This window comes from Mustela lutreola, chromosome 10 (assembly GCF_030435805.1).
Source record: "Mustela lutreola isolate mMusLut2 chromosome 10, mMusLut2.pri, whole genome shotgun sequence".
Classification (NCBI taxonomy): domain Eukaryota; kingdom Metazoa; phylum Chordata; class Mammalia; order Carnivora; family Mustelidae; genus Mustela; species Mustela lutreola.
In genome coordinates this window covers 32954321-32969436 of record NC_081299.1, presented here as the reverse complement: position 1 = coordinate 32969436, position 15116 = coordinate 32954321, and the positions used below count along the sequence as shown (strand labels likewise).

General features: G+C 42.6%; 2 protein-coding genes across 5 annotated transcripts in view; one reads left to right on the top strand and one right to left on the bottom strand.

Moving 5' to 3' along the window:
* ERMAP (erythroblast membrane associated protein (Scianna blood group)) overlaps positions 1-3043 on the bottom strand; it is a 31393-nt gene extending 28350 nt beyond the window's left edge. Inside the window, exons 1-2 of the mRNA XM_059138505.1 lie at positions 2971-3043; positions 1908-1962 (exon numbers count right to left, since the gene is read on the bottom strand). Of these exons, the coding sequence (XP_058994488.1) occupies positions 1908-1922 (15 nt within the window). The 5' untranslated portion in view covers positions 1923-1962; positions 2971-3043. The remainder of the gene's footprint in view (positions 1-1907; positions 1963-2970) is intronic.
* On the top strand, positions 2783-9501 carry SVBP (small vasohibin binding protein). 4 transcript variants are annotated; one of them, XM_059136838.1, is made up of 3 exons: positions 2783-2906; positions 3706-3851; positions 9060-9501. In XM_059136838.1, the coding sequence occupies exons 2-3, from the start codon at positions 3738-3740 to the stop codon at positions 9144-9146; spliced, it is 201 nt and encodes a 66-aa protein (XP_058992821.1). In that variant the 5' UTR covers positions 2783-2906; positions 3706-3737; the 3' UTR covers positions 9147-9501. The 4 variants fall into 4 exon arrangements, with proteins under 4 accessions (XP_058992821.1, XP_058992824.1, XP_058992823.1 ...); XM_059136841.1 differs by lacking the exon at positions 2783-2906 and adding an exon at positions 2922-3041; XM_059136840.1 differs by lacking the exon at positions 2783-2906 and adding an exon at positions 3121-3286.
* The last annotated feature ends 5615 nt before the right edge of the window (positions 9502-15116 follow it).

Below are 15116 nucleotides of genomic sequence, written 5' to 3'. Positions count from 1 at the left end.
AAGTAGGGAATTGTGCACACTGGCCAAGTCTGTTGATGGTCACAAAAAGACAGAAAGATAGATACAGAGATAGATTGATAGATAGATAGATACCATAAACTCATAGAGGAAGAACAAGGAGGGGGACTTTCACTCCCTCCAGACTCCAACCGCACTTTCCTGATGAAGAATCCCAAACCAGAGTCTCCACACCTGTACCTTTCTGGAGTTAGACAACTTCTTGCCACCTCTAAGTGTAAACTAACTCTCTCTTACGGGCACACGCACCCTCTACCTCAATCCTTTCCCAAGCCAACACAGCATACCTTCATTCCTAAAAGTGTCTCCACTATTTTTCCAAATATTCTCCTTTGGCTTTTCCACTCCTTCATACCCTATATCCAGTGTGTTTTAGTTGGCTTTCTAAAGCCTTCCAAGGTTCCTGCCCTGTTTCCAGCTGTAATATAGTATATTCTAATCTGACCATTTTTAGTATTAACAATAATCCAATCAACATTAATATAGAAGCTTAAAATAATATTTGTTAGACGTTCCTCAATTAAAAGAAAGTATAAATCTTGCTAAAGTGTAAGTATTCTTTGTAGAAATTTTGTAACATACAGAAAGGCACAAAGAAGATAAAAATCCCCTCTGCTCTTAGGGTGCCTGGATAACTCAGTCAGTTAAGGCATTTGACTCTCAGTTTTGGCTCAGGTCATGATCTCAGGGTTGTGAGATGGAGCCCTTCTTTGGGCTCCACCTTGGGTATGGCCTGCTTAAGATTCTGTCTTTCAGGGCTCCCTGGGTGGTTCAGTGGATTAAGCCTCTGCCTTTGGCTCAAGCCATGATCTCAGGGTCCTGGGATCGAGCCCTGCATTGGGCTCTCTGCTCAGCAAGGAGCCTGGGAGCTTTCCCCTCTTTCCCCTCTTTCTCTGCCTCCTTGTGATCTCTGTCTGTCAAATAAATAAATAAATAAAATCTTTAAAAAAAAAAAAAAAAGATTCTCTTTCTCTCCCTCTTCCTCTGTGTCTGTCCCTGCTCCTCAATCTCCCTCTCTCTCTCAAAAAAAAAAGAAAGAAAAGAAAATACCCTCTGCTCTCAAAATAATCTGGATTTATGTTTTCATACAGCCTCTTTTCTTTATGTATAGAATACTTTTTTTGAGACAAATACTGTGATTATGTTGTATGTTCCTCTTTGTAACTTTTTCATTTAATAAAAATGTTTTATTATGTCAATAAATATTCTTCTATGTCATTTTAATGGCTGCATAGAATCCTAAGTTAGCTATCCTATTGTTTATTTAATCAACCCCTGTTACAATTATTTTGGTTGTTTGCAGTTTTTTTTACACTTAAAAATAGTGCTATCTCTGGGGCGCCTGGGTAGCTCAGTGGGTTAAGCCGCTGCCTTCGGCTCAGTTCATGGTCTCAGGGTCCTGGGATCGAGCTTTACATCGGGCTATCTGCTCGGCGGGAAGTCTGCTTTCCATTCTCTGTCTGCCTACTTGTGATCTTTCTTTCTCTGTCAAATAAATGAATAAAATCTTTAAAAAAAAAAAAAGACTAATGCTATCTCTGATACTTAGGATAACTTAGAAGTGGAATTGCTGAATAAATGTTGTGCTTTTTCAATTTTTGTGGTTTAAAAAACCAGTAATATAAAATTTCCCTCCTTATTTAAGTGTACAGTACAGTGGTATTAAATGTATGCATGTTCTTGTGCAAAAGATCTTTAGGACTTTTTCATCTTACAAAACAGAAACTCTGTATCCATTGAACAACTTCCTGCTTAGCATCCATCAATTGTTTCAATTCTTGCCTGATTCTTAGAGGAGCAGAAGTAGGGGATCTGGAGGACATGTCCTCTCCTGGATAGGCCATTGTCCTAGCCTGAGACCTGGCAGAAGTACTTGCCCTGATACTTACTAGCTGTGTAACCATGAACAAGTCATTTAACTTCTCCGTGCCTCTGTTCCTTTATCTGTAAGATAGGGATAATAACATGTTATTACACATGCATTTATCAAAAGGAATAAGTGAGTTAATAAATGTCAAGCTCTAAGAACTGTGCTTGCAATGTCATAGGCTCTGAAAAGAGGCAGCTATTGTTATTATTTTTTAAAGATTTTATTTATTTGACAGACAGAGATCACAAGCAGGCAGAGAGGGAGGCAGAGAAAGGGGTAGGGGGCTCGATGCCAGGACCCCAAGATCATGACCTGAGCCGAAGGCAGAGGCTTAACCCTCTGAGCCACCCAGAGGTCCCTGTTATTATTATTATATCATCATTCTTAGACTGAACAAGATTTCTGTTGTCAAAGCATTTACCTACCATTTTTTTCAATCCTGTTCTAATCAATGAAAAACGATAGCCAACTATTTTAATTTGAAAATTTAAAAATAATTGTAAAATTCTAATTGTAAAACAACTGTAACTGTAAAATGATGTATTATTATCTGTTAGTTTGAACGTTTCTCTATACTTATACTGGTTATTTACATTTGTCCTGACATCCTTCTTCAAAGTCCCGTGGCCGGCAGGACTTCACTTGGTGCTCCTAACAAGCTCGTAGATCAAGAAGGCGCAAATCACCATCCCTACTTTTCGAATTAAGAAACTGAGGCCCAGAATGTTATAATTCTCATCCCAGGTTTCCCATCTCACCCTTCAAAGCCTAGCAGCTGCCCCAGAAAATATTCCCGAGATATGACCTGTTAAACCCCCCCCCCCAAGTCCCAGGGCCCAGGATCAGGAAAGACAGACGTCCAGATATGTTTTCTGCGCACGCGCAGCCCCCCAGGGGGGCGGGGCCTCAGAGCGCGCCTGTTTCCCGCCGCTGCCCCGCCTCCCGGCCCCGCCCCCGGGTCACAGCCCCGGCCCCGCCCAATCCGAGGCGCGGTGGGCTAGCTACTCCAGACCCGAAGGTAGGGGAAGGCCGGGGTGTCCCACGTGGGGCCTTGCCGGCGACGCGGCGGAACCCCGGAGTACCGAGACGGGGAGGGTCGGCGCCGACTCCCGACCGTCGCCCGCCGCCCGCCGCCATCTTGCACCCGGAGAGGGCAGCGACGGGCGGGGGAACGTCCCCTGGGGCCGGGCTTGGGCCCGGGGCGGGCTGTGGCGGAGGGCGGGCCCGGGCGGGGGCTGGCTGGGGCCCCGCGGCGGAGCGGGGCGGTAACTCTCCGGCCGCCGGGAGGTGGGAGGGCCTGGCCCTGAGGCCGGAGACGGCGCGAGGCCCGGGCCTCCCCGCTGCCCCGCTCCGGGGCTGGGACTGGCTCGCCCCGCCGGGTCCTCACAGAACAGCCAGGTCCTCTCGCTTGGTCCTCACGCCAGGGAATGGGCTGTTGTCCCATTTTGCAGACACGAAACTAAGGCTCAAGGTGGAGAGGGGATTCTAGTTTAGTATTTAAGTATCTTAGTATTTAGTATCGGGAGAAAGTTTGCTGCACTGCCTTCCTTCTGTTAGTTTTATTCATTTCTTTTTAGAAAAATAGGTATTTAAACAGTTTGCCCAGGGACACCCAGCAAGGTCATGGCGGTGGGTTCAGTCCTAGTCCACCGAATCCAGCGCCCTTTCCATGGGGCCACTCTGCCTCACCTGTCAAGGGAGGGGGGCTGAACTCTGGGATTAGTGAAGGGAGGGACTGGAAATTCTTTTGCTTTGCTTTGCTTTATTTCTTCCTTTCTTTCTTTTGTTAATCAGTCAGTCTCTTCTGCACCATCCAGGTCAGAGCTAACAAGTGTTCAGAAGTCAAGTCATGGATCAGCCTACACGGAAAGAAAAATCCAAAGTTAAAGAACCTGTGAGCAGAGTTGAGAAGGCCAAGCAGAAATCAGCCCAGCAGGAGCTGAAGCAAAGACAAAGAGCAGAGGTGAGATTAAGGAGGAGGCCTGTACACCTGTAGTCTGCTGGAGATGATGCTGGAGTTAGAGGAGTAGAGGGGAGAGCTGTGGGGGGGAGTGCTACCTGCCTCCCGGCATAACAGCTCTTCTCCCAGGAGATCAGTGAGGTTCAGGATGATGAAGTGACAGCCCAGAGTCCCATGCCAGGTTAGTGTCTGAACCCTGACCCTCTCCAGATGACTCCTGGTGCAGAGCTTTTGTGGAAGAAAGAAAGGAAAAAGAGAAGGGACATGGAAGGGAGGGGTCAGAGTGAGACAACCAAAGTGTTGGACACCCCCTAGCACAGATGTTCAGGCATTGGCCTGGAGAGTGGCTGCTCATAACCAGCAGTAGAGGCCCAAGCTCTACACCCACCAAACCTGTTTCTTTGTGCAGTCAACAATTGGGATCAACTTCAGAATGAAAAGCTAAACTGCCCACGCTACCCGTGTGGCACCACATCCAGATGTGTATTTTTTTTTTAGTATTTATTATCAGAAGAAAGCTTGCTGCAAATTTTTCCCTCTTTCTAGGCATTTTATTTGTTTCCCTTTTGAGAAATTTAAAAACACAGAAAAACAAAATATTAGAACAGACACTGGGGTACTCAGCATGTCAGATTGGTAGTGGTTACTATTTTGTTATATTCACCTGGAGCCTTTTAGATAAATAAAAATTACATATGAATTTAAAGTCCTCTTTGTCCATTTCCTGTCTTTTACCCTTTTTCCCTCTCTGTGGACATCCACTATAATTTTTTATGCTTTTACACTCAGATAAATTATTAGATATCCTTGAGTAACATATAATATTCTTTTGTGTTTTAAAATTTTTACATTAATTCTGTTTTATTTTACATTTTGCTTACATGTTTTTTAGAACTATTCATATTAATATAATCTAGTTTATTAGTCATCACTGTGTATAGTAATCTGTTTTATTTTTATTTATTTATTTTTAAAGATTTTATTTATTTGAGAGAGCACAAGCAGGGGAGGGGCAGAGGGAGAAGCAGACTCCCCCCGTCGAGTAGGGAGCCCCACGCAGGCTTCCATCCCAGGACCCCAAGATCATGACTCGAGCTGAAGTCAGACATTTAACTTACTGAGCTCTCAGGTGCCCCAGTTTTATTTTTATTGTTTAGGTTTTCATTTAAATTCCAGTTAGCTAACGTACAGTGTAATATTAGTTTCAGGTGTACAAGACAGTGACTCGGCACTTCCCATATGGCACCCAGTGCTCATCACCCATCACACCCATCCCTCCCACCTTCTGGTAACCATTAGTTTGTTCTCTGTATTCGAGAGTCTGTTTCTTGGTTTAAGAAACTAAACAAATAAGAGGCGCCTGGGTGGCTCAGGCCGTAAGCGTCTGCCTTTGGCTCAGGTCATGATCCCAGAGTCCTGGGACCCAGCCCCACATCGGGCTCTCTGCTTGGTGAGGAGCCACCTTCTCTCTCTCCCACTCCCTCTGCTTGTGTTTCCTCTCTCGCTGTATCTCTCTGTCAAAAAAATAAAATTTTTAAGAAAAAATAAAAAAGAAAACAAATGAACATAGAGGGGGAAAGAGAGAGAGATATAGTCATCCATTTTATGAATCTACTTTAGTATATTTACCCCTTCCTCCAGTGATGAACATTTAAATTATTTACAGTTTTTTTTCTACTACAAACATCGCTGTAGTGAAAAACTTCGATGTCTCCTTTGGCACTGTGCTAGCATTTCCGTGGAGCATACATGACTAGAAGGAGATTTACCATGTGTATTTCAGTTTTACTAGACATTGCCAGATTGCTGTCAAACGGATTGTACAAGTGTGCAGTCTCATCAGCAGTGTAAGAGGGTTCTTATTCCTCACTTCTTCTCCACCTTGATAGTGACCGACTTTAAATTTATGTTGATTTGATCCACCTATAAAACTGAGCCACTGTGCACCCAGCACTATTGCCCAGCCTGAGATACACAAGTGGACAAGGCAGAGAAGAATCCCCGCCTTTGTGGCACTTGCGTTCAGTGCGAAAGGCAGACAGTCAGTATAGTAAGTAAACTGAATAGTGTGTTCAAAGTTAATCCATAAACTGAAATCCACCTTTGGATTAAGACAGACCATCTGAGAACTGTGGACATGGATCCTAATAAATCATTCTCCCCTTCCCTTCACCTTTCTCTCACCACCTGGATCCAGGCCCCCCGATAATTGCACTTTGGGGAGCAGTTGGAGGGTTGTTGTAAGAAACAGCCTGAACAAACCATCCTTTGCGCACACTGTAGGGATAAATACGGAGGACATTCTCCGTGTCCTTATGGCATCCTTCTGATGAGGTTCCACAGGTTAGATGTCTTAGTCTGACTCCAAATTCCAGCCCCAGTTCTTCCCATGGGACCTCGGACAGGATGCTTCATCTCTCTGCACCTCAGTGCCTCAGTTCCCCCTTGCAAAACAAGGGCGATGATATCTACCTCAAAGACTGTTAGGAGGAACAGAGATGCTGTGCATAAAGCACTCAGCAAATGGCAGCAGTCCTCAGCAGGAACCACGGGCTTCCCAGCAGGTGGCCTGCTTTGATTGTGCAGACTCTGGGTGTAAGGACTGATCGTGTTGATGGTGACGTGCCAACATGGAATACTGGAATCCAATATTGGAATATTGCCATGTAATACTGCCTGGCACGGGGCCCGCTTGCATGTGCTTGACCACAGGTGTCCTCACACCAAAGCTGATTGTTACTACTCCCATCCCAACCTTTCTAAGTCGTGCCTGGCATAAGGCAGGGAGATATAAATATAAAATAGGTGACTCTGTGACGTAGAAGATATTATCCTCACTTGGAAGCACAGAACGCCTAGCCCCTCAGGGATGGAGGGGCAGACTGCGAGCAAAACACAAGTGACCTTGGGCTGTTGCTGTTGGCTTTATCTGTGCTGCCTGGAATGTGATCTCCTAAGATAGGAATGTGACAAGACCCTTGTGGGGAGGAAGACACACGGTTTCCATTCAGTTCTACATAGTTGCTGCAGTCCAGAAAGTTAGATAAGTGGGAGCATCTTGAGGAGTAAATGGAACAGAGGGCACACGTGGCCTCCATTTGACGCAGTTGAACACCCTTTCCTTCCCGAAAGTCTTTCATTCCTTGGCTCAGACCTGCTGACCCATTTTAAGTCTCTTCTTTCTCTGCTTATTCTGTTTTCCCTTCCACCAGCCTGCTTTCTGGATCTTGAGGTCTCCAAGAAGCTACTTAATTTCCCTCTCAGTCCCCAGTTCAGTCACATGCAGATTAAAATGCTTAGTAAAGCATGAATGGATGACGCATATATATTAGAAGTATATTCACATATATATGATGTTTACAGCTTAAGGAAGATGAACCAAACCAACACCCTGTGTACCACCCAACTAAAATAAAATGTGACCAGTAACTTGGAAGCTCCTTGGGCCCCACTGTGGTCCTGTCCCCAACCTTTCCCACCAGCAGTGTCCTTGTCCCTTGATTTTATGCTGATTATACCCTTGCTGTTCTGCACTAATTTAGTATTTCTCTGTGTACCCCCAAATAATATTTTGCAGCCTAACAATATGCTGTCTAGTCAGGCATGTTTCTGAATTTCATATATGTTACCATATTCCATGACTGGCTGTCTTCACTCAACTTCTTTTCTTTTTTTAAACTATTCAGATCTATTTGTTTATGTGTTTTCATTATGGTAACATGTACATAACAGAAAAGTTAACCATTTTAACCATCAGTGTTAGCTTTTTGAGAATCATTTGTGTCGTTTTTGGAACTGTTTCCATCGCTGTGGAATCCACCTTTTCCTTAAAGATTATAGGATCTTACCACAGTAAGAAAAAAAAAATGGGGGCGGGGATTATAGGATCATTCAAACTTTCTATTTAGTCAGTTTTGATCATTTTACTCTTTCTAGCAATTCCTTTCATTTTGGTTTTCAAACTTATTGACACAAAGTTCATAATATTTTTATTTAATCCTCATTATATCAGTAATTATTCCTCCTTTTTGATTATAATAATGTTTGTTTATGTCAGCCTTTTTGTCTTGATGAATCATGTCAGAGATTTGCAGGATTTTCTTTTTTTTTTCTTTTTTTTAAAAGATTTTATTTATTTATTTGACAGAGAGAGATCACAAGTAGGCAGAGAGGCAGGCAGAGAGAGAGGAGGAAGCAGGCTCCCTGCTGAGCAGAGAGCCCGATGCGGAACTCGATCTCAGGACCCTGAGATCATGACCTGAGCTGAAGGCAGCGGCCTAACCCACTGAGCCACCCAGGCGCCCAGGATTTTCTTTTTAGTATTTTCAAGGAACCATCTCGCCGGGTTGGTGATCCTCGCACATTCAGTTGCCTTTTCTGCTCTTTATTTTGTGTTTTCTATTTGTCTCACTTCTCGGGTTCTTTTTTCCCCCCTTGTCTTTTCTTAAACGAATCAAGTTATATCATCTACACAGAAACACATTCCTTCATTTTTCCCTTCTACAAATTGGAGTTTTCTGCTGTTTCTGCTCGTTAATAGGCAGATTGATACCACAAGGATACAGAAAGGTGAGGAATGAGGTAGATACCTTTCACCTGAGAATGTCTCTTGCAGTTTTCATTCCATCCCTGCTGCCTACCCTGCGTCATATTCTTGCTGCCTCCTCCCTGGACTGTTGTAATGATGCCTGTAGGTGGCCTACAATCTCTTCTTCCACTTTATCTCTCACATGGTCTCCAGTTATCTCTCCCCAAGCACAGATCCATCAGGTTGTCCCTAGCGCACTAATGTCGCTGGCTCTCCGGAGTCTGGCCATAGTCCAGAGGTCATGGAATGGCATTTAAGGCTCCTAACACACTTATCACTTTCTCCAGCTCCCTGAACTATTTAATATCCTTCATATAGGCATCATTGAAGTTTCCAGAACTAATCCTGTACTTTTCCATTTTGTCTCATCATACTATCCCGCCGGCTGTCACCTCCCATGTCCCTTCCGCAGTCTCTTATGTGTTCAAATCCTCCTGACCCTTTAAAAGCCAGATCAAGCCACCGCATCTCTACTGATCCTCCAGATAGAATTAGCATCTGCCCTTCTCCCTCGCCTGCATCACTGCTGCATTTCTGGTATTTCCAAACGCCACAGCCTGTGGCGTCTGAGGACAGGTGGAGCAGCTGCCGCTCCCACTAACTGATCTTTTTCTCCGCTTCAGATCTATGCCCTCAACAGAGTCATGACAGAACTGGAGCAGCAGCAGTTCGATGAGTTCTGTAAACAGATGCAGCCTCCTGGAGAGTGAGCCGCCCCCGCGCACAGAACCAGATGAACCCCCGCCCCGAGGCTGGCTTTTTCCACATGGTTCCCGTTTCCCTGAGATGGTCCGCTTGGAACCTTACAGAACCAGACAAGAAAATGTTTGCATTATTCTGGAACTGGGATAAATCTGAACTTCCCGTATGTCACTTCTGCTTCACTGGTTCCTTCAGTCTGAATTGGCCCAGTGCTTGCTGAAGAGACTTGTTTTGTTCTTCTAAGACAGCAGATTCTTTTTTTTTTTTTTTTTTAACTTTTTTCTATTGCTTGAGAAAAATCAGCATTTCTCGTGAAACTGTAGATCTTCTCCAAAAATATAAATAAAATACTAATAAAATGTCTGTTTGCTCCTACTTTAGCTTGGGGTGCCTAGCCACAGAAAACGGCACCAGAAAGAATTTAATAGTTAAGACAAGTTGAGGTGAGCGGAGGGAACCCTTTCTCCTTCAGTAGGGAATGAAAGGGAGGAGGTAAGAGAAAGAATGTGTTTCCAGTTCTCATTCTTCCTGGGGCCAAAGCTCGGCAAACCCAGCAGCTCCTAAGTTTTTAGCCACATGGATATAAATATGTGAGCCTCGATTCCCCGATGAGCCGCAGCTAGGATTCCTCTCACCTTGTGGTGGACAGTTCGTAGCAGCCTGGTACCAGTGGGGAGACTCGTGCAGGTGCTTTTCACTTTTCACTCCAGGAACTACTTTATCAAGCCTAGAAGAGGTTTTATGATGGGAATATCCAGGCTGGTTCCTCAAGAACCATTCACCTCCCCATCCACCCACCTGCCATCTTTAAGTATCAAAGTATAAACTTTCTGCCTGAGACACTTGTGTCAGGAATGGTGGTTCCAACTTGAGCTTTCACAATGCCAAGAGTTATTTTAATGCTGAGCAAAAGCAGAGCTTGTTCTTTCAGGTTATTTCATTTCCAGATATTCCTGAGTAGGGAGAAGGGTGTCAGAAAGCAGAATATGTATGGAAATGAGGAAGACCTCTCAGGGCAAAGGAGCCAGACATCGCTACCTCCTTTACTCTCCACCCCAGAAGTGCCCATATTTTCCCTGCTGGTGCTGGGAACACCTCAAGCCATCCCCCTCTCCTCTTTGTCTCCCTGCTACCTCAGAAGTCACTCAGAATTCTGTTCCCATTGCTATGGCTTGTTTTAGGAGGAAACTGGACCACTAATGGGGTATGAGGAACTTGCTACCAGTGAGGAGAATGTGTTCTTGAGAGCCTAAATTATAACTAAGGATAATCTTTACAAAGATTATCCCCATAAAGTAATTAGGGTCTATGGTGTTCTGCTGAATTTGGACTGAATGGGGATTATTTGGTTTTTTTTTTTTTTGGAGGAGTTGGGATTTGAAGTGAGCTATTGTAAACCCATAAAAATACTACAAAGAGCACAGTTTTTGGATTCAAATGACCGGGTGTCAAGTAGCAATTCTACTCCATTAGATAAGTTATTAGCCTCTGAGCCTCACTCTTCCCATCCATGTCATGGAACATTTTCTTCCTGTCAGGAACATTTGGAATAATAAATGAGATAATGTATGTAACAGATCCTCAGTAAATGTTTCTTCCCTTCCCAGCCACCTTGTCTCAGGGGAGATGTTCCAAATTTCAAACAACCAAGTAATACAGGAGCATCAGTTGGAAAGATTCTGACTCTTAGTTGAGAACTGCCTGTATAACGCGTTTCAGCCCTGGAACTATTCCAACCTAGAGACATCCTCTAGGATTGCAGTTTTTTAAACTGCAGGTTGTGAAATCAGTTTAAGAAATTGTGACCAGCTTTTCTTTTTAATGAAACAACAGATTAAAAATTATTGTATGTGGTAAAGATAGTTCATGAAGCTTTTGTTTCAGGCTCATGTATGAAAGTGTCTACTACATTGGAGGTAAAAGTTCATTATTACTATGGGTTGTGGCAAAAAAAAAAAAAAAAAAAAAAAAAAAAGAGTTTGGGATGTGAGGGATGCCTGAACAAGTCAGCACTGGGTCATCTTTTTACTCACAATTTAAAGGCAAAGAAGTTTCATCTGCCTCAGGGAAGGGCTACAGGGGCCTTTGTGTCCACAACTGGAATAGCATTGAATGCTAAGGCTCTTGCAAGCATCATTGGGGAAAACTAGGAGCATGTCTCTCTGCTTCCCTGCCTGGAATCCCTTTGTGATCAGTTTCTCAGAGGTTAAAAAAAAAACAAACGTTTTTGCGACTCCTTGAGGTATAAGGTTAGGTTGTGTATTTGAGATTTTTGTTGTTTCTTTACTTTTTTTTTTTTTTTTAGATTTTATTTATTTTTTGACAGCGATCACAAGTAGGTAGAAGGGCAGGCAGAAGGGGGCGGGGAACAGGCTCCCCGCTAAGCAGAGAGTCTGATGCGGGGCTTGATTCCAGGACCCCAAGATCATGACCTGCACTGAAGGCAGAGGCTTAACCCATTAAGCCACCCAGGTGCCCCTGATCTTTCTTGTTTCTTGAGAAAGGCTTATATTGCTATATACTTCCCTATTTGGACTGCCTTTGCTGCATCCCAAAAGTTTTGAACTGTTGTGTTTTCATTTTCATTTGTTTCCATTAATTTTTTTAAAGATTTTATTTATTTATTTGACAGAGATCACAAGTAGGCAGAGAGGCAGAAAGAGAGAGAGGAGGAAGCGGGCTCCCTGCTGAGCAGAGATCCCGATTCAGGGCTTGATCCCAGGACCCTGGGTTCATGACCTGAGCCAAAGGCAGAGGCTTTAACCCACTGAGCCACCCAGGCTCCCCTGTTTCCATGAATTTTTAAAATTTTTCTTTCATTTCCTGGTAGGCCTTTCATTCTTTATAGTATAATGCTCTTTAACCTCCATGTATTTGAATTCTTTCCAAATTTCCTCTTGTGACTGGGTTCAAGTTTCAAAGCGTGTGGTTTGAAAATATGCAGGGAATGATCCCAAGCTTTTGGTACCAGTTGAGACCTGATTTGTGACCCATATGTGACTTATTCTGGAGAATGTTCCATGTGCACTAGAGAAGAATGAGTATTCTGTGCTTTAGGATGAAATGCTCTGAATTTATCTGTGAAGTCCATCTGGTCCAGTGTGTCAAAGCCCTTGTTTTCTTGTTGATCTTCTGCTTAGATGATCTGTCCATTGCAGTGAGGTAGGTGTTAAAATCCCCTACAATTATTGTATTATTATTGATGTGTTTCTTTAATTTTGTTATTAGTCAGTCTATATAACTAGCTGCTCCCATGTTAGGGTTATAAATATTTATAATTGTTAGATCTTCTTGTTGGATAGACCCTTTAATTATGATATAGTATCCTTCCTCATCTCTTATTACAGTCTTGGGTTTAAAATCTTTTCTGATATAAGGATTGCAACCCTAACTGCTTTTTGATGTCCATTAGCATGATAAATGGTTTTCCACCTCCTCACTTTAAATATGGAGGTGTCTTTGAGTCTAACATGAGTCTCTTGGGACACCTGGGTGGCTCAGGCAGTTAAGTGTCTGCATTCGGCTCAATTCATGATCTCAGGGTCCTGGGACTGAGCCCACATCAGGCTCCCTGCTCTGCAGGATACTGCTTCTTCCTCTCCCTACCTCTCTCCCTGATTATGTTCTCTCTCTGTCAAATAAATAAATAAGATCTTTTAAAAGTAAAATTAAATTAAATGAGTCTCTTCCAGACAATGTAGCCATGGGTCTTTTTTTTTTTTTTTTTTAGATTTTTTTTAAATTTATTATTTATTTGAGAGAGAGAGATCACAAGTAGGCAGAGAGACAGGCAGACAGAGAAGGGGAAGCAGGCTCCCCGCTGAGCAGAGAGCCCGATGCAGGGCTCGATCCCAGGACCCTGAGATCATGACCTGAGCCGAAGGCAGACACCCAACCCACTGAGCCACCCAGGTGTCCCCATGGGTCTTATTTTTATCCAGTCTGATATTCTGTGTCTTTTGCTTGGGGCATTTAGTCCATTTTCATTCAGAGTAAGTATTGAAAGATATGAAGTTATTGTATTACCTATAAAATCATTGGTTCTATATATTGTCTCTGTTCCCTTTCTGGTCTTTGTTACTTTTGGGCTCTCTCTTTGCTTAAAGGATCCCCTTTAATGTTTCTTGCACAGCTAGTTTAGTGTTCACAAATTCTTTTCGTTTCTGTTTGTCCTGGAAGCTTTTTATCTCTCCTTCTATTTTTACTGACAGCCTCGCTAGATAAAGTATTCTTGGCCACATTTTTTTTTTTTTTCATTTATCACCCGGAATATATCATGCTAGTCCTTTCTGGCTTGCCAGGTCTCTAGCTAGATCTGCCAGTCTAATGTTTCTACCCTTGTAAGTTACATACCTCTTGTCACTAGCTGCTTTCAGGATTTTCTCTTTGTCTTTGAGATTTGCAAGCTTTCTATTATATATCAAGGTGTTGACCTATTTTTATTGATTTGGGGAGGGGTTCTGTCCCTTCTGGACTTGAATGCCTGTTTCCTTCCTCAGATTAGGAAGTTCTCTGCTGTAATTCACTCCTTTTGCCCCTCTCTTTCCTCTTCTTCTAGTATTCCAATTATTCTAATATAGTTTTGCTTTATGGTATCACTCCTCTTTCAAATTCTCTCCTCATGATCCAGTAGTTGTTTATCTCTCTTTTTCTCACCTTCTTTGTTCTCCATCATTTTGACTTCTATATCACTAATTCTCTCTTCTGCCTTATTTATCCTAGCAATTAGAGCCTCCACGTTTTTATTATGACTCATTAAAAGCCTTTTGATTTTGACTTGATTAGATTTTAGTTCTTTTATTTCTCCAGAAAGGGATTCTCTAGTCTCTTCTATGCTTTTTTCAAGCCCAGCTAGTATCTTTGTAATTGTTATTCTGAACTCTAGTTCCAATGTCTTACTCATATCCATACTGATTAGATTCCTGGCAGTCAATACTGCCTTTTGTTCTCTTTTTTGAGGTGAGTTTTTCTGTCTTGTCATTCTTGCAGAAAGTGGTCACTTTTCTATTTGTAGAATTGCAGCAATTCTTTTCTTATATCTCTGGTTGAGTTCACAGATATTCAGAATGATTTAATAGCTATCTAGCTGAATTCCTGGAACCAGACAAAACTAAGTTCTCCTACTCCTCTGCTATCTTGGAAAGTTTTTTAAAAAAATAATTAGGGGCACCTGGTAGCTTAGTCAGATAAGCATCTGACTCTTAATTTCAGCTTAGGTCATGATCTCAGGGTCCTGAGGTTAACCCCACATAGGCTTCTGCTCTGAGTATAGAGCCTGCTTAAGATTCTCTCTCTCCCTCTCCCTCTGCTCCCCCCTCTAAAATAAATATTTAAAGAAAAAAGAAACAAAATGAAGAATCATTGGTGAGAGTAGCACTGTTTTACATTTTTGCAAATCTAACATCTATCTTAAAGGAAAGTAGCTAGTTTTAATATTTATGCATTCTGTATTCTCATAGTATTTTATTTTGTTTTTAAAATTTATTTGACAAAGAGATCACAGGTGTGCAGATTAGGCAGGCAGAGAGAGAGGGGGAAGCAATCTTCCCACTAAGCAGGGAGCCCGATGTGGGGCTTGATCCCAGGACCCTGAGACCATGACCTGAGCTGAAGGCAGAGGCTTAACCCACTGAGCCGCCTAGGTCCCCCTGTATTCTCATATTATTTTAAACTATATGAAGAAAATCTGGCCTCACATTGATATGTGGTTGAAAAAGAGGAGGGTATTTTAATGATTATTTTAGATGATGTTCTTTGACACTATACCAAAATTTAGCAGGTAGTAGATTTTAAAGGTTAGTTGCAACTTGAAATCTGATACCACATTAATGAATTTTCTGTACTCTATTACATTAAAATCCACTGATCTTTCCTCTTGCCCTTTGAATGGATCATTTATCTATGCATGATCTTACAACATCATGCTTCACTGAGTTATACAGATCTTCTAAATGTTTACACATTTTATTATACATTAT

Excerpts from the sequence above, each read along its gene's own strand:
- SVBP (XM_059136838.1), top strand. The coding sequence starts at position 3,738 with ATGGATCAGCCTACACGGAAAGAAAAATCCAAAGTTAAAGAACCTGTG. Across the intron at positions 3,852-9,059 it reads AGCAAAGACAAAGAGCAGAG|ATCTATGCCCTCAACAGAGT; the intron begins GTGAGATTAAGG and ends TCTCCGCTTCAG.